The sequence below is a fragment of the Callithrix jacchus genome, chromosome 10, assembly GCF_049354715.1.
Source record: "Callithrix jacchus isolate 240 chromosome 10, calJac240_pri, whole genome shotgun sequence".
In the NCBI taxonomy this organism is placed as follows: domain Eukaryota; kingdom Metazoa; phylum Chordata; class Mammalia; order Primates; family Cebidae; genus Callithrix; species Callithrix jacchus.
This window is the reverse complement of record NC_133511.1, coordinates 17,563,845-17,585,293: the sequence shown is the minus strand read 5'-3', so window position 1 is coordinate 17,585,293 and position 21,449 is coordinate 17,563,845. Positions and strand designations below refer to the sequence as shown.

At 49.2% G+C, this 21,449-nt stretch overlaps 1 protein-coding gene and 1 long non-coding RNA gene across 6 annotated transcripts in view; both read left to right on the top strand.

Moving 5' to 3' along the window:
* The window catches only part of LOC108593733 (uncharacterized), a 46,029-nt gene extending 41,002 nt beyond the window's left edge, over positions 1 to 5,027 (top strand). Inside the window, exon 4 of the long non-coding RNA XR_004731039.3 lies at positions 1,715 to 5,027. This is a non-coding gene — a long non-coding RNA (uncharacterized LOC108593733). The remainder of the gene's footprint in view (positions 1 to 1,714) is intronic.
* A 7,285-nt stretch (positions 5,028 to 12,312) lies between these two features.
* Positions 12,313 to 21,449, top strand: part of TMPRSS13 (transmembrane serine protease 13) — a 28,738-nt gene continuing 19,601 nt past the window's right edge. For 3 of the 5 annotated variants that reach the window (XM_009006903.5, XM_054241637.2, XM_009006902.5), the window contains exon 1: positions 12,461 to 12,566. In XM_009006903.5, the coding sequence (XP_009005151.1) occupies positions 12,546 to 12,566 (21 nt within the window). In that variant the 5' untranslated portion in view covers positions 12,461 to 12,545. Of the gene's footprint in view, positions 12,567 to 21,449 lie in introns of all 5 variants that reach the window. The other 2 variants (XM_078339595.1, XM_078339594.1) reach the window with 1 other exon arrangement.

Sequence of the window (21,449 nt, the reverse complement as noted above, 5' to 3'; positions counted from 1 at the left end):
GGTCTTGGAGGGCCAGACAAGGTCCAGACTCAGGAAAAACTCCTGGCCATGTTCTCCCATCTCTCTGCATCTAGAACAAAGCATTCTTAGTCAGCTGGGCTCACCCCACCCGGGGTAATTACCCCTGGTTAGCCCCTCTGTGTGTGTCATCTGCACACGTGGGTAATTAAACTGAACCAGGGGCAGTGACTCAGCTGCTCTGCCTCACACCAGCCCTGGCCAAGTACAGACTGGGAGAACTGGCTCTGCCAGGCACTTGGGGTGAGTGGACAGCCAGGGTACCTGGTGCTGAGAGGAGGATAAGGTGGTGGCACATGAGGACTCTCTGGCTTCCTCACTCCTCACCCCAAAACTGGAACCCAGAGCAGTTGGGACTCAGGTGGGTCCAGACAGGGCTGAAGATGGCTGGCTGGTTAACCTTGGGGTTAGCCTTGAGGCCCTGAACTCACTCCTATGCCAGAGCCTGTGGTTTGGTGTTGAACCAAAGGAGCCTGGGGCAGCCTCAGACTCTGAGGTATGGGCTGAGGCCTTGGAGGATAGACCAAGCATAGGAAGTGGGTCTTTAGAATCCCGACCTCTCAAATGCTGTGCTACAAAGAGGGCTGCTCTGGAATCAGAAGTTTAAGGGAACAGCTTAGAAGAGAGGACCTCTGATGTTCCTTCTAGTCCCCATGTTCTGCGCATCCGATTGTTAATAGCCACTGCACACTTAGTCTATGGATGGCTCTACCCACATGATCTCATTTCATACCCACATCCCTATATAGTAGATGCTGTTCTCCCGTCTGGGTTACAGAGGAGGACAGCAGGGAGGCTTGAGAAGTCGATTATTTGCTCCAGGTCACAGGCCTTCCACATGGTGGTTCCTGTATTCAAATCCAGGTCTGCCTGACTCGGAGACCAAGGTCTCAACCATCCATTGCCCATACTCCTTAAATCTATAATTCTAGAAACCTAGACTCTCCTGGTTACTTTGAAGAAAGTACGTGTGAACCATCTCATGAAGGTAGAGCTATGATTCATTCAATCAGGGTTATTTTATAGGACACAGTAATTTTTCTTTGTGATGAGGAGACCAGAGGAAGCAATTAAGTTATTAAGCAACTATTTGTTTGACACATAGTAGAGATTCGATAAAGACTTACTGATTGACTAACTGATTGCTTAGATTTGTGTTAGACCTTCTGAGAAGATGCAAATGAATTATATCAATCAATTAGTAAGTATTTATGGAGTGCATGGTATAGGCAAAGTACTGGTCAGTGTTAACAAGCAGACCAGACTTCTTTGGATTTTTAAATTCTGGCAATTAATTCAGATAATAATACTGTCCAAATGGAATGAAATACATCTGTGAATCCAGCTTGACAGCAGCAAGTTTGTGACATTTGCTTTAGACTTTCTTAATATGTCAGAGAGGCCCAACACCCCAGGCTATTGAAAAACTTATGATTAAGAGAAAAATTGTATAATAAAGTTGTACAATACCATACACTACCATTTTCATTGATGTTATCTCATTCAATCTTTACAACCTGAGATAGATGTCATTCTCCCTGTTTTGTGGATGAAGAAACTGAGATTCAGATAGTAAGCTTGTCAGGAGTGTAATCAGAATTCCAACAGACGGTGGAGGAAACTGTGCACGCTACAGCATTTTAAAAAGCCATACTCTGGTCTACATTCTGAACCATTATGTTATATTGCCTTACAGATAGGGAGCTGTTTCCAACAGAAAACCCCACCATAGAGAAAACTGGAAGCTTGTCTGCACAAAGCATTTTCAAGTAACACTCCCCAAGAATCTCTGTGTGGACAGACCTTACTGAAGCTTCATGAATTCTCTGGAGGAAGAGATGATGAAAACGTTTCCATGTCTGAAGGTGATATTGAATTGGGAGACTGGACAGAGAGCACAGAGCAACATGAAAAGCAGTTTCAGAAGTCAGATGGAGTTGGATGCAAACCCCGTTTCCAGCACTTGTCAGCTATGTGGTCTTGGGCAAATTATCCCCCTTTTATTTTATTTTTTGAGATGAAGTCTCACTCTGTCACCCAGGCTGGAGTCACACACTCAGCACCATCTCAGCTCACTGCAACGCTTGCCTCTTGGGTTCAAGCAATTCTTGTGCCTCCCAGTAGCTGGGATTACAGGTGTGCACCACCATGCCTGGCTAATTTTTTTTTTTTTTTTAGTAGAGTTGGGTTTCACCATGCTGGGCAGACTGGTCTTGAACTCCTGACCTCAGGTCTCCTAAAGTGCTGGGATTACAGGCATGAGCTACTTACCCTTTTGGAGCCTCGGTTGCTTCTTCATCTGTAAAATGGGAATGAAAGTATGTATAAGGTCGCTATGAAGACACTGCACATAAAGAGGCTTCAATAAACATTAGCTATTGTTTTTCTAGCAGCCAGGCCCCAAGGTGAGGAGGGCAAGGATAAAGGGGCATGAGCCTCCTCACTGAAGGCAAAGTTCATGAGGGACAGGTACAGAGTCAGGCTGTTCCTGCTATATTTTAGCAGCCTGAGCGGCATGTGAACCATGACAGGTACACCATAAGGAATTGTTTATGGAATGCGTAAAAACTAAGCAAGAGTCAGGGGCTGAGGGAGTAGGTTTTGATTTGCTAAAGTGGAAGGGAGAACATCTCTGCAAAATGCATCATGACTCTCACCTTAGGGCCATAGGCCCTGAGCCAGATATTTTGACTCGAGGAAGTGGTCCAGGCAGTTATAACATAAAATTTTGAATGGAACCTACTTATGGGTGTTCCAAGGTGGTCACAGCCAGAAAGACCAATGGAATCTGGATGTTTTCAGGGAGGACTTTGGAATTCAACTGGAAACCTTTTCCTCTCCTTGGGTTGTGCCCCTCACTCAGTGCTTTCATGGTTACAGGGGCTCTATCAGGAGCTGCCAGAAACATCCTGACCCCTCTGTTTGGGAAAACGAAGGCTGAGAAGGAAAATAATAGAAATCTATAAACCCTCCAAGGCTGAACTGAATTCGGACCATTAGAAGAGGAGCATCTTAGAACTCACAAGTATTGTGTGAAGATAACTTATAGGAAGATCTGTTTGCAGAGAGTTTTAAACTTACAGTAAGAATGTCTACTGTCCTCATGATCCGTCTCACAAATCACTTGATCTTTAAGGGACAGGCAGAGCAGACACATCCTTGCTGGATCACAGTTGAGAGAACTAAAGTGAAGTGATTGACCAAGGTTCCACTTCTGGGGAGTAGCCAAGCCAGGGCTGGACCTAGGCCATGAAGTGTTGTCTCTCAGAAGTGCTACAGGTTGGAAGTAAAGACAGTTTCCGGGGAAGTTCATATCTCTTTTTATTGAGATGGAGTTTTGCTCTTGTTGCCCAGGCTGGAGTGCAATAGCACGATCTCGGCTCACTGCAACCTCTACCTCCCGAGTTCAAGCGATTCTCCTGCCTCAGCCTTCCGAGTAGGTGGAATTACAGGCACTCACCACCACACCTGGCTAATTATTTTGAGCTTTTTAGTAGAGATGGGGTTTCACCATGTTGACCAGGCTGGTCTTGAACTCCTGACCTCAGGTAATCCACCTGCCTTGGCCTCCCAAAGTGCTGGGATTATAGGCGTGAGTCACAGCACCCAGCCCGTGTTCATATTTTCATGAATGTTGTATCTATCGTAGCTGTGAAAGGACTGTGAGGCTGTCTGGAATATACTGTTAATGTTGTGAAGGGCATAGCTTTGGAGGCACTTTGCTGCTAGGCTTAGCCAAGTCTACAGTCCTGTGGCTCTGAGCAGGTTGTCAAGTCTGTCTGGGCTTTAGCAAGAATGTTACCTGTCCTATGTATCTTGGAGGAGTGTCCTGAGGACCAGATGAGATAAAGGAAAATAATGTGATATTACAAATCTTAATATCGCACTGGAAGGTATCACTGAAGGTCCTTTGGTACCTCCGCTGAAGACAGCCTCCTGGTCCTGTTTGCCTGTGGGCCTGACTCAGTGTGTATAAGCTTCTCTACCCAGGGATAAGTCAGATTAAGCTGGGTTAAAGGATGCAGAGTACACAGTCTCCTCCTGAGAGTTAGAGCAGGAGTGTAACACTCGGGTTAGTAAATGACCTTGGATTTTGTTCCACTTTTCTATGTGCACAGAAAAAAAAAGCATATTCCTTTAGATGAATTTGTTCTAAGCAGAAAAGTCCTTTGAGAGCTGAAAAAAGCAGAAAGGCTCATGTTTTCTTTCCAAACTCTAAAAAACTGTAAGAAATTAAATTGTGTAGCTGCATGCTCAAAGATCAGAAATTTATTACATTAACTAGGCTTGAAGTCTGGGTAACTTTGTGTGCTTTTTAAGTGATTCACATTTGAAAAGCAAAAAAATCAAAATGCATAAAATTTCCCTTTCACTGAGCAAACAATATAAGTGTCTGTCTTTGGGTGACAGTTGACAAAACACAGAATGATTAATATGAGGACCTGCAGGAGTTCACCCTCAGTGACTTCACACGCATCACCTGCTCGGATAAAAACACATCTGTCTGAAGCAGCTGAGAAATGCAACTGGGAACGGAATGGCATCAAAATCAAGAATTTCTTTTCAGATCCTGTGAGATGTAAAGAGGATAGGTAAAGGTTCTAACAAGAATGTACGAATTTAACATTTTAAATTTTATTATCAAAACAGTAGATTGACGTTAAGAAAATTAAAAAATGCAATGACTCATTATACAGCTCCATGCCGGCTGACACTGTTATGGTAAGAACATAGATGTGGAGACAGAAAACATAGCTTTGGAATGTATCAATGTAATGAATGTGAGAATTAGCTCCGTCCTTGGTAAACTGTTGACACTGGGAAGCGTATTTCTTTGAGACGTTGCTTCCTTGTTGCAAAACAAAGAGGGTAATAACAACTGTATTCAACTGTGCTTAGAGGACAAAATGAAATAATATATGTGCTAGCACTTTGCAAATGTGAGTTATTATTTTCTGGTGTTCTTTGTATTTTTATCCATGAAAAAAAATACATGTAGTTTCTCCTTATAATTTTTGTTGATTGCATCTTACACCTGTTTTTGCTTTCCCTGTGGTTCTGACCATCCTTCTGTGCCTGTCTTTTTGGGCAGTATTTAGGGGCATTTTTTTCTTTCTCAAACTGTGACTCTGTTTCCCCCCTCAGATTTTCTGTTTCACAGTTCTTTAGCAAGGAGCTCCAGATCACCTGGTTACCTTTGTCAACTTCCTTCTTTTGTGCCAAATCTCTCTACTTAGAGACTCTAGTATCTTCAGAGTTGAAAAGGACCTCACTTTTTTTTTTTTTTTTTGAGACAGAGTGTTACTCTTATAGCTCAGGCTGGAGTGCAGTGGCACAGTATCAGCTCACTGCAATCTCTGCCTCCCAAGTTCAAGTGATTCTCCTGCCTCAGCCTCCTGAGTAGCTGGGATTACAGGCATCTGCCACCATGTCCGGCTAATTTTTGTGTTTTTCGCAGAGATGAGGTTTCACCATGTTGGTCAGGCTGGTCTCAAACTCCTGACCTTAGGTGATCTGCCCACCTCAGCCTCCCAAGGTGCTGGGATTGTGAGCCACTATGCCTGGCCAGGATCTCACTTTTTAAGATGAGAAAGCTGAGGTCCAGGGGTCACCTGGGAGGAAACTGCCCTGTTTAGAAGTAACAGTCTCAACAAAAGCCCAGGCCTGAAGTCTTTGGCCAGATCTTTCTTCACCAAATCTCTAGCAAAGGACCCTTCTCTTTGGACTTCAGATCCAAAGCACGTATCGTGGCCAGATAAGGTGACTCACTCCTGTATCCTAGCACTTTCAGAAGGCAAGGTGGAGGACCATTTGAGGCCAGGAGTTTGAGACCAGCCTGGGTAACAATGTCAGACCCTATCTCTACAAAAAAAAAGTTTTTTTTTCAATTAGCTGGGCATGGTGGCACACACCTGTAGTCACAGCTACTTGGGAGGCTGAGGTAGGAGGATGGCTTGAGCCTAGGAGGTTGAGTTGTAGTGAGCTGTGATTGTGTCACTGTACTCCAGCCTGGGTGACAGAGTGAGACAGTAAAAAAAAAAAAAAAAAAAGCACACGTCTTAATACTCTCCTCTTCTGCTCAGAGCCCTATTTGTTGTTGAAACCATGACCATGTAATAGTATATATGTGTATATATATACACATACATATGTATATATACATATATTTATGTATATAGTGTGTGGTATGTGTGTGTGTGTGTAATCATATGAGGGCACTAGGTACCAGGTCCTGGGCCAAATGTGTTATACAAATGATTTCATTGAATGGACAGAAATACTCTAAGAGGAACCACTGTCCCCATTTTATGGATGAGGAAAGTGAGGTTCTGAGATGGCCATTAGCTTGCTCAAGGAACATAGAAGCGGGACATGGCAGAGCTGTGATTCCATAGCTGTCTGACCTTAAAGTCCCTTCTGCAAACCACTCCACACTCAACGCTCTGAATGTCCCCTCCTGGGGCTTGTCAAGTGCCCCCGGCAGCCTCGAACACCAGGTTTTCTCACTGTCTTTCTTGTAGCCTCTGGAATCTCACCTCCTACTTGAGAAAGCCTTCTCAGATGGTTTGAAGGGAGTTCAAGACCGTCCCGTCTGAAGGTGGGATTCTTGCTGTCACAGTAGTGAGCGACTCTCACCCTTACCTGCTCTGTGAATGTTTGACTCCAATGTGTGCAGATGGAGTCATGCTTGTCCCTGCCTGGCTTAAGCCCTGTCAGCATCATGGGTCTTTTGGCTGCTGCCTTATTTCTGTGGAAAAATTAGCAGCAGCCCACTGGGTATTTCCAGTGAGCGAAGGTGGGTTTTATGTCGAGCCAGAGTAAGCATGTGTAAACATGGCTGCGGCCCATGCTTCAGGAGGGCTGTGACCCGTGGGCCTTGTTTTGGAGAAATTTGCACAGGGAGGGGTTGGAACCACCTCACAGCAGGAGCAAGCAAAGGAACAGGTCACAGAGCTGTCCCCCTGAGTATGGAAAGCGCTGTCTTGGGGAAGTGGGATTTCGCTTCTGCTGTGGGTCTCCACAGAGGGGAGCAGGGAGCTACAGACACACAGTTAGGGTGAATTACAAGGAAAAGCAGCCGTATCAGATCTGTCTTTGGAAACAGGGGGTGCCTACCCAGTCAGAACTGTCCCCAGATGGAGCGATCTGGGCACAGGCCGAGCAGCCACCAGGCAGGGGTGATGCAGAGGGTCCACCCAAGAGGGCTCAGCTGCTCTTGCCTGGGAGGTTCTGGAGGGCATGGACAGCCTCCTCCAGTGTTCATTACATACTCTTCCAGGGGATAGGGGCCAACTTGGCTGAGCCTGCCAGGGTCCTGCCAGAGGCTTCTTATCTGGTTTATCCCATGTAATCAGGGATTTATTTTATTTTATTATTTTACTTTATTTTTAGAGACGGGGTCTGGCTTTGCTGCTGAGGCTGGAGTGCAGAGGTGTAATCATAGCTCATCACAGCCTCAAACTCGTGGGCTCAAGGGATCCTCCCACTTTAGCCTCCTTAGCAGCTGGGACTACAGGTTTGTAACACTGCCTCCAGCTAATTGGATTGCTTGATTGATTGACTGACTGATTGGTTGATTGATTTTAGAGACAGTATCTCGAATTGTCCAGGCTGATCTCAAATTCCTGGCTTCAAGAGATCCTCCTACCTCAGCTTCCCAAAGTAATGGGATTATAGCCGTGAGCCACTGCACCCAGCCTTTAATCATAGATTTTTGATCATGCAATGAGAGGACTGCCAATTATCAGAAGAAGAGCAGGAATTTGTCCCTCTCTGCCCCCTGTGGCCCTGAACAAGACACAAGGGGGCAGTAAATTCCATGACTAAGAGAAACACTGCATTTAAGATCCTAGACTCTCTGAACCACAGACCTGCTGGGAGTCATCAGGTGGTCTTCTGGTTTCCAGCCCACACTTGTTTTCTGGGTTCCCTTCTGGGTGTGCCAGTCCTTTCTTCCTCCCCTTTCCTCTTTATCCAGGGGACAGGCCCAGTATCTGCTGGAGATACGGAACCTTAGAGTTGCCCCACCAGCAGAGTCCCCTGTGAGCCTTGCTTAGAGTTGCTGAGAGGCTAGTCAGGGACCAGGGACTCTGTATGGACTCCCTGTACGGGCTGTTTTCTCTTGGCTTGAATAAAAAAATCTCTCCATGTGATCTGGCCTCCTCTTACAGTATTCAGAGGACCTAGCACCTGATATGAGTCCTGGGGCAGTGGCCCTGCTGGGCTGTGCTCAGGGTTCAGCATTAAATCTTAGGGCAGATTTGGATGAGATTCCAGAAAAGGGAAAATTAACCTCTAGTGACAGGAAGCATCAGTGATTGTCTGGAGCTGGGATGGGGGTAGAGAACTGACTGCAAGAGGTGGGAGGAAACCTTTTGGGGTGGCGGGGATGTTCTAGATCTTGATGGTCACAATGGTTACACAGGTGTGCACATTTGTCAGCATTCAATTGTTAACTTATTATTGATGCATTGTTAATTTAAAAACCAAATCTTAGAACAGATTGTAGCAAGTGTCCATGTCCAGCAAATGGTTAGATAGGCACCGGTTTGCTTAATTCTGAGGTCTCCTGTTCAGCCACAACAAAGAATATATAGACCGTGCAGATGCGTGGAAGACTGAAAATGAAATGATACTGCACAAAAAAGGAGGCACTCGGGTGGATATTCACGGCGAAGACAGCAGCTCTCTAGGGCTCTGTGCAGAGAGAGGGCTCACCCCTGGGAAAAGACCTCCCTTGCTCTTGGTTGGCCTGGACGTTTTGAGCAGCCGTGACGATATCCTGCAGAAAGTAGAAGGAATAGTCCCGGGGAAAATGGGGCCCTGCTAACATGTCAGTAATGAAAAGGGGCGACCGAATCCAGATGGAAAGCTGATCCTGTCTCTACTTAAAATGCTGATATTTTATTCACCTTGGACTTTTTCCATGAATGCAGGTTTTAAAAATATCTCATTAAAACATGATTTATCTTGATAATTAGGGCACTCTCTTAAACTGTGCAGCATGAGCAAGTGTCTCACTTCATCACTGATGTCCAGCGCCAAGGGAAAAGCAGGAAGACAGAACCAACCTCTAGTCCAGAGAACTCAGCAGCGATCAACCATCTGCAGGCCTGGAGTGGGGAGAGGTGCGGCTATGACCACAGCTGGGAGGGACCCAGGACTGCCCTGGAAGGCTGAGTGGGGCCAGAGAGACCTGCCTGGGGCTGCAACTAGGAAGACTGCTGGGCTTGGGGGCGGGGGCATGACAGACCATGGGAGCATTAGGTGTGCTGGGTCCAGGAGTGGCTCCTGATGATTTGCTCCTTTGAGGGTGGCCCCAGAGTCTCCCCTTGGCCTGCTGGGCCTCTATGTAGTCTGCTTCCTGGCTGCCCTCGGGTCTGGAGGGAAATCCATCTATTGTGCCAGAAATAGTGGAGAAGCTCAGGAGTGGGGTGCAAAGTAGGGAAGGGTAGGCAAGGACTCCAAGCAGGGAGTTGGGAGGTGATTTTGGGTGAAACTGCTGATAGACTCAAGAGGGAGGAGCGCTGCCCCAGGTGGGAACTCCAAGGAAGATAAGGCTGGGAATAGAGGGCCCAGAGCTCTGTTTCCCAGGCTGGAGCTTCAGGAAGGACCTCCCAAGGCATTGGGGTAGTGGTGGCTGGAACAGCTATGGAAGTGGAGAGTTTAGTCTCAAAACAGTAGTGAGATTTTCTCACACTCAATCTCCTGGCCAGCTGCCGGGAGATGTGTGCTTGTTTGTATGCTGACATTTTTTCTGTAAAACTCCCTCTACTCCACATGGAAATTGTTCCCTGGTAGGAAATGACCAGGGCATGAATGGTCCTGATGGCTGGCCTACACTCTCCCTGAGGGGTTGAGGGAGTGGAAGGTAGGTCCCAGGTGCTGCTTCCAGCCTCTGGATGCAGAGTAGCCAAAGGTGGGCCTGGCAGGCGTCTTTCCAGAAGGCAACCAGGGAGCAGGAGGGAGAAAGCTAGGGACCAAGGCCAGAGAGAGGGAGGCAAAGGAAAGGATGGGAGTCAGAGAGAGCCTGAGATTGTACAGTCAGGACAGCAAAGGAGGCCGGGAGGAGGGAGCCAGGAAAGGGTCAGGCCAGGGTCAGGTGCGGAAGTAAAAAGCGGTGCAGGCTTCTAAGGCCAGCTCTGCTGGGGGCGACATCCAGGTCCTGGCGCTGCCCCAGCGCTGGCCTTCACTCTCGAAATAGGAAAACCACCAGCAAGGGATTTCATGCCTCAGAGTCCCCCCAAACCCCCACCCCAACACATTAATTGTGTGTTTTCCTAGGGCAGGGCCCCTGCCTTTCTGTCCCTTGCCCACTGCCCTCACTCCCCAGCAGCCACTGTGTGCCTGGTGCTGAGCAGTCAATGCTTGCTGAGCTGAAATGCTGTTGGCAGGGATTTCACATGGGTCAGACTGCTTGATCAGTGAGGACTCTGGGACCAACCAACTTGTGTCTCTGATGGAAACCAAGGAAAAGAGCAAGAGGTGAAACTGACATTCCTTCGCAGCCTGCCTAGTGCCCCAGGCCAGGCACTTCCTCTGGTTCTACATGTTCTGTTTTCCTGATGGTGAACCTGTGAGACCTTGCAAGTTCCCCTCGGAGTTGGGGTTCTCATTCCCCCTGACTGGCCCAGGGTCCTGAGCTTGGGCTCTTTCCCTAGGTTGGTGGGGCCTTCAGGAAAGGAGGCTGAGGTTGCCCTTTGGAGGCCAGTGGCTTGGGCAGGGGATGATGTGGAGGCCCTCAGATCTGGCCGGGGTGTGCCAGGGCTCAGTGGCAGCCAGAGAGGGGCTGGGCTCCTCCCTAGGAGAGAGGGAGGAGGAGGAGCTGAGAACATGAGGCTAGTTTCTTCTCAGGAGGACGGATGGGAGGGGTCCCTTTGTCAGGGTGGGCTAGCAGATGCGGCAGGAAGGGGATGTGGCCTGTGGCTGAATTCTGCTCTCATCGAAAGCCAGGGAAGTGGCTCCAACAATAAGCCAAGATTAGAAAACTCTAGGGTCCCTGCCTGGGTCTCTGGGGGTTCTGTCCCCTGCCTCTGGGTTAGATTTCCCTCAACACCCTAAATTGGGGCACAGTTTCTGCTGTGGGCTAGAAGTTTCTATTTTCTTGAGTGTAAATGGGGAGGATTCAAAAACTTCCTTTCAGTTTTTGCTCAGACGTCACTGCAGAGAGCCCTCTCTGACCATCCTGTTCCCAACTGCCGGGACTCCGCCTCCCCTACCTTCTCCATCCTTTGGCTGTCTTATTTTTCTGAACAGTACTTCTCACTTTCTAGGAGGCCTCGTAACTGATTTGTTGATTTGTGTCTGCTTTCCCCGCCAATCCCCAAGTACTAGAGCCATAGGGCAGGAGCCTTTGCCTATTTTATTCCTGTGTCCCCAGCACCTAAAGCAATGCCAGGCACTCCGTACATATTTGTTGAATGAATGCGTGTTTCATAGGATTACTGGCATCTTAAGGTTATTGCTACTGCTGTGTTGTTTGCTATGTGACTTGAGCACATTCCTTAGTCTCTCTGGCCCTCTGTCTCTCCATCAGCAAAATGAGAAGATTCAACCACTAAAGATCTGTGAGCTTCCTTCAGACTCTAAAATCTCGGTGGCTCCGAATGCTCAGGAAAGTTCTTCCCAAACCCCACCAGGACCTCCTTTTTCTTTTTGCAGTTCTCAGCAGCAGCTCAGCTGGGCTTGGAGGCCTGAAGCACCACTTTTGCAAAAGCCCTTCCTCTGCTTCTATAGCTGAGGATCAGAATGGGGTATAGGTTTGGGACCATGAGTCAGTCCATTACTTCTTGGAACAGTTTCCATTCAGATATTTATGTTTTATTTCATTGACTTTGATGTGAGGCTTCTAGCACTTTATGTTTTCAATAGAGGGCAATTCATGAAGTGCATAATTAAAGGTCATTTGATTTTCATTTCTTTGTCAAGAGTTTCATAAAAATAAACAGAGTTCAGGAAAAAAATAACTGCCAGACCATGTGCCCAGAGACCACGTGCCCTGATTTGGGATTTGGACACCTGGTCCTTGGGGATGAAGGTTCACACTGTCCTGCCATAGGTGGGGCTCTGTCCCTGGCCTGGAACATCCCTTTTGGGGATAGGGTCATCTCTCAGAGGGCTTGGGAGCATCTTTTTCAGGGGCTCAAGTCAACAGGACCAAGACCATCCTAATGGGGCTCTGCCCTTTCTCTCAGGGACCTTCTGAAGAAGCAGCTCAGAACACTCCCTGCTTCTGTGGGGGCAGTTTCAGGAGTAAAGGCAGCTTCATGTTCCCGTATTCAGGTATTCAGTATTCGCTGAGTAACTGGGATGGCCTGGATGAGGGGCGGAGGAACAGGTCTGGCAAGTTCTGTGTTGTTTATACTGGGAATTACTTCACACATCCCAACTGGCTTCCCCGCCCCGTTTGGTAGGGGCTGGCCCTTGGCCCTCCAACCCCTTTACCCCACATGCCTGGGAAGCCGGGGGCCAACATGGATCTTCTCTTGGACAGCAGCTAAGCCTGGAAGACTCTTCCCTCGGAGACCATGGAGAGGGACAGCCACAGGGTGAGTGTGACCTCAAGCCTCCCAGCGCGGAGGAAGCAGGGCTGGGGCTGAGAGACAGGTGGGACGGCCACCTCTGTGCTTCCGATTCGGGGGAAACTGCTGTGCCTTTACTAGTTTGAAGCTATTTAGGATCAAGATCTCTTGGTCTCCTTTTAACATGGTTCTAAAAGGAGCTCCTGGGAGGAGAAGCTGCTGAGATTTGGGGTCTGGCTGGGGAGCACCCCAGGGCTGTGTGACTGAGTTCATGGGTTCCTGCTCTGTGGCTTGTGAGCACTCCTACCAAGCATCCATGCTGTTACAGCATCAGCCTGGCTGGTTGGGAACCCAGGCTAATCTACTTTAATCTCATTTTTGCTGGTTGTAAAATCAAAAGCATTCTAACTGGAATTCAGGGTCACCTTGTCTAAACCCCCACTATACTCCAAACCTTCCCAGAAAACTGACTTTCTGGGTGCATTTAAGGTTTTCAAGGGGATGTTTCAGCTTCCCTTTGTCACTTCTTTTTGGGCTTCATAACGTCATGCTTGGGAAGTGCTTCCTGATGTTTAGCCACAAGTCCGGCTACCCCTCAAGTTCCTTTCCTCTGCTGCCCTTGGGGGTGGGCGAGAGCAGCCAGCCTGACCACTGTGGGAATGCCAGTCATACACACATGAAGGCTTCCAAAGATTTTGTTCTTCTGTGCCTCCACTTTCTTTTCTTCCAGGAAATCCCTTTCGTGCTCTCATTTCTCCTTTAGGTCTTGTTTTATGCCCCTCTTCAAATTCTCTGTGCCTTATTTAGAGCCTGGGACTCTGGGAAGAATGGGCTAGCACTGGGTTTGGGAAAGATCAGCTCATCCTCTGTTCTGGCTTATAGTTGGCTGTGTTCTATTCTGAACCCCCAATGTGTTTCTGCACATTTTCCCATCATTTTTCCCACCACTCTTCCAGCCCTCTCTTGGCTTTTCTTTCCCAGGCTACCTCCCTTACCCTCTGTTCTGGGCTCCTTGGTTCACATCTCTACCTCACCAAAGTCACTTGGCTCTAGGCCTTGCGGGGTATCAGAGCCTCTCACTGTTGAACAGTAAGGGTGGTACACAGGGGCATGCAGAAGGTGAACCTCCCATCCTCCTTGGCAATTTGCTGGGAGTCTAAACTAGATGGTCCCTAAACCCAAGAGTGAGAAGGGCTGAGCTATCCGCAGGGTGGCTATGCACACATTGGAATGAATAGTAGGGTCCGTCCCTGAGATAGGGTGATGGGGTGATATCTTCCCAGGAAGCTCATCTCTTCAGTCAGGGACCAACATGAAGGTTGCTGGAGGGGGACAGGACAGAGAATAGACTTCACTGGGGAACTCCCAATTAATCTATGAAGTGAGTGTCAAATATTATGACAGGTGCCATCTTCATTCTGAAAAAAGATTGTCCAAACTTATCTTGGAATGGAAGAATGGAACCATTACATCCTTATTTAAGGTTCTTAGCTTTCCCCCACTATTTAAGATGGAAGCCCCAAGTGAGTGAGCCTATAGCTGGGGCTCGTAATCTTATCTGCAGCAGGTTTCTTAAGATTGATTAACTAGGGCTGGGCACAGTGGCTCATGCCTGTAATCCTAGCACTTTGAGGCTAAGGCAAGCTGAGGCCAAGAGTTCAAGACCAGCCTGACCAACACGGAGAAACCTTGTGTCTACTAACAATACAAAATTAGCCATGCGTGGTGGCACATGCCTGTAATCTCAGCTACTTGGGAGGCTGAGGCAGGAGAACTGCTTGAACCTGGGAGTCAGAAGTTGCGGTGAGCTGAGATCACATTATTGCACTCCGGCCTCGGCAACAAGTGAGACTTCATCTCAAAAAAAAAAAAAAAAGATTGATTAAATAGGTGTGAGCTGGGAGAAGCTGGTCACCTGACCTTGTGCCTTCTCCCTGAGGGCTAAATTGCAGAGAGATGCATTGTGATTTCTGTCCCTCAACTCCAAAATGTCATGAGGAAGATGGTGGCCAGTGGGCTGGAGCCTGATGGCACTCCTCTGGCAGCTGCTGGATCTTCAGAAGGATCTTGGAAAAGAGGCACAGAAGGAGCGCAGCTTCTCATATTCAAATAAAGTTTCGTGTTGTGTCGGACAGATAACTGACCACATTCCCCATCAGCTTTGGGCAAGCCACTTCGCCTTTTTGCACCTTAGTTACTTCATCTGTAAAATGGAATAATAACACTACCATCAAAAGAAAAACATTGGACAAACTAAATTCAACAGAGTTTAATTGAGCAAAGAATGATTCTCAAATGGAGCAGTCCACTGAAGAATAGATTCAGAGAGATTCCCACACAGCTGCCTGGTTGGAGAGGGTTTATGGACAGAATGGAAAATGGAAGTGAGAAACAGAAAGTCTTATTTGAACACAGTTTGAATAGTCGGTTGCCTTTGACTGGGCAAAACTTGGCGATTATTAACAAGAGTAGGTTACAGTGTTTACACATCCAGTTGAGTTACAGTTTACTATGTACAGAGAAATCTTTTGATCCGAACTTAAAATATGTCAGGAGGCAGATTTAGGCTAAACTTACTTTAATAATACCTACCTCAAGGAATCTCAGAATAGTGTCTTTCCCATAGTAAGGTTCATTTAGAATAGCATCTGGCATAGAGAGAGAGAGAGTCACAGAATGTTGAGATTTATCATCACTGCAGAATTTGGTGCTGGCTCCTATAAATTTCCACAAATATCTTCTTCCCCTGTGCCTCAGCTTCCTACCTACCAAAGAAGAGGGTTGGACAGATCCGCCCCCACCGCTGCACCGAGGCTCCTTTCTGGTTCCCTGATAGTGTGAATGACATAGCACGGGACGACAGGTGCGCCACACCAGATATGTCCATTTGTTCTTCACAGTGCCTATTTTGTGCTTTTTCAAAGTGGATCACATTTTTAATTCTTAGACAAGTGTGATGTTTATTGAAGAAAGACTGAAGTAGACCCATTGATGAAGCAATATTCCTTTGTGGAGTGGATTTTCTTATATTGGGCCTTCTTCAAGTGGAACAGGTTCCGAATCAGCCCAAGCCCAAGGCCACAGGTGCTAGGGACTGGTGAGAACCACGTGGGGGCCCAGTGCTGGTCCAGGACGAGGCACCCTTTGCAGAGGGGGCTGGGCAGTTCCCGAGATAGCTCACTGGCAGGCTCAAGTCACTGCGGTCTCCCAGCCCCAGGCACCCCAAGGACTCTATTGCCTGCCCTTTGCCCCTGCAGGTGTGCGGCCCTCGCCTTATCCCTATTTCATGTTGTCATGGGTGCAGAGCAGACCTCCCTTGGCACAGCCACCTTGCCTTCCCCTGCATTGTCCTCTGAGCCTTGGCAAATGTGAGTGTAAGCGTGTGGGAGTGTATGTACTAGGCCCTGGGCTGAGGAGCTGGGTGGGAAGGACGACTGATGTAACAGTGGCCACTTAGCTTAAGTGTCTTGTTTTGGCAAAACAGCTTCCTCTTGGTATAGCAACGACGAGGGTGGATGTGCCTGGCCAAGTGGGCAGGGCACTGGTGGCGCAGGCACAGGGGAAGCCACCACAGGGAACTCCGGCCTTAGCAGTCAAGTGGAGGCCTTGACAGCACCAGATGGCGGCTGGTTCCTCTAGTGGGGAAGCAACACCCAAGCCTTTAGAGGGGCCCCCATTATGTACCAGCACTGAGTGTGTCCCTACCCTAGGACTGGCAGCAAGAGAAGGCACAGACAGGGAAAAACTGAGGCAGCAAGTTTCTGGGCAATCAAATATTATTTGTTTGGCGATAGTGGGCACTCCATGTTCTTTACAGCATTTGATGAATGAATGAATGAACGAACGAACAAGAAGCCATCTTGGTTCTGGTCTAGCAGGGCTCCCCCAGACGTTTTCATGTGCACAGGAGGCATCAGCAACTAGAAGGGATGTCAACACTTACCCTGGCCAGTAACTTTCAAGTTCTTTGTAGCAACTGCCGCTTTTGTTCAAATGAACGTTACATGGAGTCCACGTATGAAACGGGAAGGTCAATCTTCTCTGTTGATGTGGGGTGAGGGCTCAGAGCCCACCACAGTCCCCAACAACTGGTCTCCAAGCTACCTCCATGGAAACCAAATGCTCTGTGGAACCCCGTTTGAAAATTCCCGAAATTGTCCAACACCCTTATTTCATAGATGAGGGAGCTGAGACCCAGAGAAGGATGTGACAGTCCCCAAGGTCACAGGGCTGGCTGGGAGCAGAAGTGAGGTTCCCCATGCCTCCCACCCCCGAGACAAGGCTGGCCCTGTGGCTCTGGCCCCTTCTGGAGCTCTGTCTGCCTCAAGGGCTGACCTGAGTCCCTAAGGGATGCACTTCGTGTGTGCTAGGGATGCTGGTGGTGGTGGGTGAGGAGGGGGTGGGGAAGATGCCTGTGTTCTGAGGGGAGCCTATATTTGTGGAGTTTCTCTGGGTTCAGGGAGGGGGCGGGTAGGAAAGGCCCTGGATACCTGGAGGTACAGTGAAGCCTGGGTCTAGCAGTGAGGAAGGGAAAGAAGTCACCCAGTCCTGCCCAGCCCTCCGTGGGAAGGGGTCAGGCCACCCCTGCCACAGCCCAAGGGCTCCCAGGTTCCCAACAGGCGAGGAGGATTTTTAGGCTCTGTCAAAGGGAGCTCCTGATCTTTCTTAGTGGTCTCCCTGTGCCCACCCTATGATGCCCAGTGTCACTGGGAAAGAGACACTGCCATGGGGGCCTCTGTCTGGGAAGGGACGTCCTTGCTCATGGGGGCTGGGAAGGGACAGATGAGGAAGAGCAGAATGTTGTGCAAGAGCCCAAGGATGGGAGCCAGAAGGTCTGGGTTCTAGAAATGGCACTGCCGCCAGCTGGCTGTGTGACCATGAGCAAGTCACACAGCATTTCCGGGCCTTCATTGCCTCGTCAATAGTATAAAGGGTTTGGGTAGGTTTTCTTTTCTTTATTTTTCTTTGAGATGGGTCTTGCTATGTTGCCTAGGTTGGTCTTAAGCTCCTGGCCTCAAGCCATTCTCCCACCTCAGCCTCCCAAGTAGCTGGGACTACAGGAAACCTTCCAGTTCTGCCAGCCTGTGATAGATCCAGCCCCGGGTGGTAGCTTTATAAAGGGATGACCCAAGGGCAGTCGGCTTATACTGGACTTAAAGGGACCCTAATGCCCCTGCCTTCAGGCTGTGAAGATGTGTCATCATGTCATTACCACGGCTGCTGCCTGTTGGACGTTCTTCCGGACTAGCGGGAGAGCTTTTTATAGGGTCCTTCACATTGCACCGGGCTCTGGGGGACCTGAGGGGCATATTCCCCAAGTTCAGGCTGCTGCTTATGGCTGGAGAACCCTCATTATGCAGAGCCTGGGGCTTGATCCATGGCAGCAGCCCCATAACCACTGACATGAAGTAAACATGAGCTCACATCACTTAGCAAAGACAGAGGCCCTCTCTCCCTGCCATCACTGGCTGGGCCCCCAGAAGGTCCAGGAGAGGCTAAGCATTGGACATACTCGGGGGTTGGCTAACTTACTACCACCCCCACCAGGTAACAACCTAAGGGGCAGGGTCTGTACCTGGAAACCAGAAAAATGTCACATTCACCTTGCAGGGTAGGGGGGAATCTACCCCTGGGAGCAGTGGTGTTGAGAGCACTGGACTGGAAGCAGGGGACATTGGGTCTTAGTCCCTCCTCTGCTATAAGATGGGCCTGAGCAACTTCGGGCAAAGCACACAAATGTTTTCGGCCTCTACTTCTCGGTCTGTAAAGTGGGAGTAATAATTCTTACAGTCTGTCCAGGGACAGGCTTTGGAGAGACTACCGGAGCGAGGGGCTGCTCTCTTAGCCCTCCCTGACCTGTCCCTCACCATCTTCCTGCGGACTCCTGCCCCAGAATGTCCGGAGGGTCCTGAACAAGCCTTGGGTGAGGACCCTTGGGAGCTGCAGAGGCATAGCCAGGTGGTGGCAGTGACTGCCTGGGGCGTGGGCCTGTTCCCTGGCCTGGTAAGGGCTTACAACTGTGCTACCACAGCGGGTAACCTCAGAGACCACCCCAGGGGTAGGTGGGGAGGAGAGGCAGGGCCAGGAAAGAATGGTTGGCAAGGTTAGGCCAGGGACATGCTCAGAGTTGAGCATACTTCCCTGCTCCGCCCTGAGCAGGCCGAGAAGCCTCTGGTCTGCAGGCAGGCTGTGGAAACGCCAGGACACGTCAAGTCATTTCACTTTCACTCTCCAGTCTTTGGTCCACTGCCAAAGGCCAGGATTTGGGAAGCTTGGGCTCTGGTCATGGTTCTGCTCCTTGTAGCTTGGGACCTTGGATAAGAAGTCTCGGCCATGAGTGGTGGTTCACACCTGTAATCCCAGCACTTTGGGAGGCCAAGGCAGGTGGATCACTAGATAAAGAGATCGAGACCATCCTGGTCAACATGGTGAAAACCTGTCTCTATTAAAAATACAAAAATTAGCTGGGTGTGGTGGCACGCGCCTGTAATCCCAGCTACTCAGGAGGCTGAGGCAGGAGAATCACTTTGAACCTGAGTGGCGGAGGTTGTAGTGAGCCAAGATTGTGCCACTGCATTCTAGCCTGGTGACAGAGTGAGACTCTGTTTCAAAGGAAAAAAAAAGTCTCCTCCCATCCCCTTCCCCCATCTGCTCAAGGCCTCTACTCTGAGGGGGAAGTCAGGCCTCTGGTGGGAGGCTAGAGTCTCAGCAGTTGTTCTCCAAGAATTGGGGAAAGGAAATGAGTTAGTGCTATTAACAGGTTAGACATCAGGAAGAACTTCCAGTAGTGTAGGGCAGCAGGCTGTGAAGTGCCTAAAGAAGGTTGGTATGGAATCTCTTATTCTGATGATCCCCAAAGATGAGACCTCTTCCTGATGTCTGGGAGGGTTTGGGGTGAGGGTCAGGGTCAGAGGGTGGAGCAGGGGCCTCACTCTGGACGCTGCTCTCTGGTCTGGGGGCTGCCCTTCCACCCTGATGTCCCTGTTGGGACTCATAGTTCTCTTCATGGGCAGTTCTCCTTCAGGTCTTGAGGCTCCAGGACTCTCCTCTTGTCCTGGTCTGGGGGGCCAGCCATTTTCCACCTGCCTCCCAGGCTCTGACAGCAGAATACTCGCTCCACCAAGACCAGGGCTAGATGCCCCCAGACTCAGGGCCTGCAGAGCCTCCGTCCCATTTTTGGTTGTATCACCCTTTCCTGCCGCTCCTGGCTTTCCACCATGCCCCCTCCCCACCAGTTCCCTCTCTGGTCTGACTCCCTTCCACTGCTCCAGCTTTGCAGCTTTCCCCAGCTCCCTCCCCACACCTGCCCATCCATTTTCCTCTGGGTCTCTTCATAATGGGGCAGCTGGGGCTGGATGGTAGGGTCCTGTTCAGCTTGAGCTGCCTGGGAATCAGAAGACTGTGCTAGAGTTCCTAAAGACCACCAGCTCATTCAGGGGGTGAGGCGGGCTCTTCAGTCTCTCTGAGCCCCAGATCCTCATTCCTGCCCAGCTTGCTAACCGAGGGACTTGTGAGAATCAAATCACATAATGGTGCAAAACTGCACGTGCATCCCCCAAAGAGACGCAGGGAGGTCCTGTGGACATTTGTGACACTGTAGGCCAAGACCCTCCTTGCTCCTAGCAGGCCTGGTTAGAATCTGAGCTGTCACTTACCTGGTGTGTGAATGTGGGCATGTTCTTAACCTGCCGGGACCTCTGTTTCAATACTTATAAAATGAGGCTAACTCTACCAACTGCAAAGAGCCGTTAAGAGGTTGGAACGGGATCTGGTAAAGTGCTAGTGGCTGTTATCTTTACCATGTTTTGACACACATTTATAGACCTGGCTCCTTCATGTGTATCACCCATTTATGGGGGTGAAGGAGGTAAGGTCTGCCCGTTTTACACTTGTGGAATCAGGCTCTGAAGGATTATGTCACTTGCCCAGGAAGTACAGCTGGGAGTGGAGGCAATCATATTCAAACAGATTTTTCCAAAGTAAGCCCAGCATTCTTACAAACAACCAAAACTCCACTATCAGCTGGGTATGGTGGCTCATGCCTGTAACCCTAGCACTTTGGGAGGCTGAGGCGGGTGGATCATTTGAGGTCAGGAATTTGAGACCAGCCTGACCAACATGGCGAAACCCCATCTCTACTAAAAATACAAAAATTAACCAGGTGTGGTAGTGGGTGCCTGTAATCCCCGCTTCTCGGGAGGCTGAGGCAGGAGAATCCCTTGAACCCAGCAGAGGTTGCAGTGAGCCAAGATCATGTCATTGCACTCCAGCCTGGGCAACAGGGGGAGATTCCAATAGAAGAATTAGCTGGAGCTGGCTCATGCCTGTAATCCTAACACTTTGGGAGGACGAGGTGGGTGGATCACCTGAGCTCAGGAGTTGGAAACCAGCCTGGCCAACATGGAGTTTCTCCATGTTGGGTGTGGTGGTGCATGACTGTAATCCCAGCTACTCGGGAGGCTGAGGCAGGAGAATTGCTTGAACCCAGGAGGTGGAGGTTGCAGTGAGCCGAGATCATGCCACTGCACTCCAGCCTGGGCAACAAGAGTGAAACTCCATCTCAAAAAAAAAAAAAGAAAGAAAGAAAAGAAAAATTAGCCAGGCACGGCGGAGCACACCTGTAGTCTCAGCTACTTGGGAGCCTGAGGCAGGAGAACAGCTTGAACCCAGGAGGTGGAGGTTGCAGTGAGCCACGATCATGCCACTGCACTCCAGTCTGGGTGACAGAGCAAGACTCAAAAACCAGACAAAACCCCATCATCACAGCTGCTGCTCACCATACCCTCACTGTGTGTTGGGCATTTTACAGGTAAGATCTGTGGCTCCAGTACCAGGAAGCAAGGTGCTTCTCTCTAGCTTACAGATAGGAAACAGATGTAAAGAGTGAAGTCACTTGCCTGGGGCGGGCAT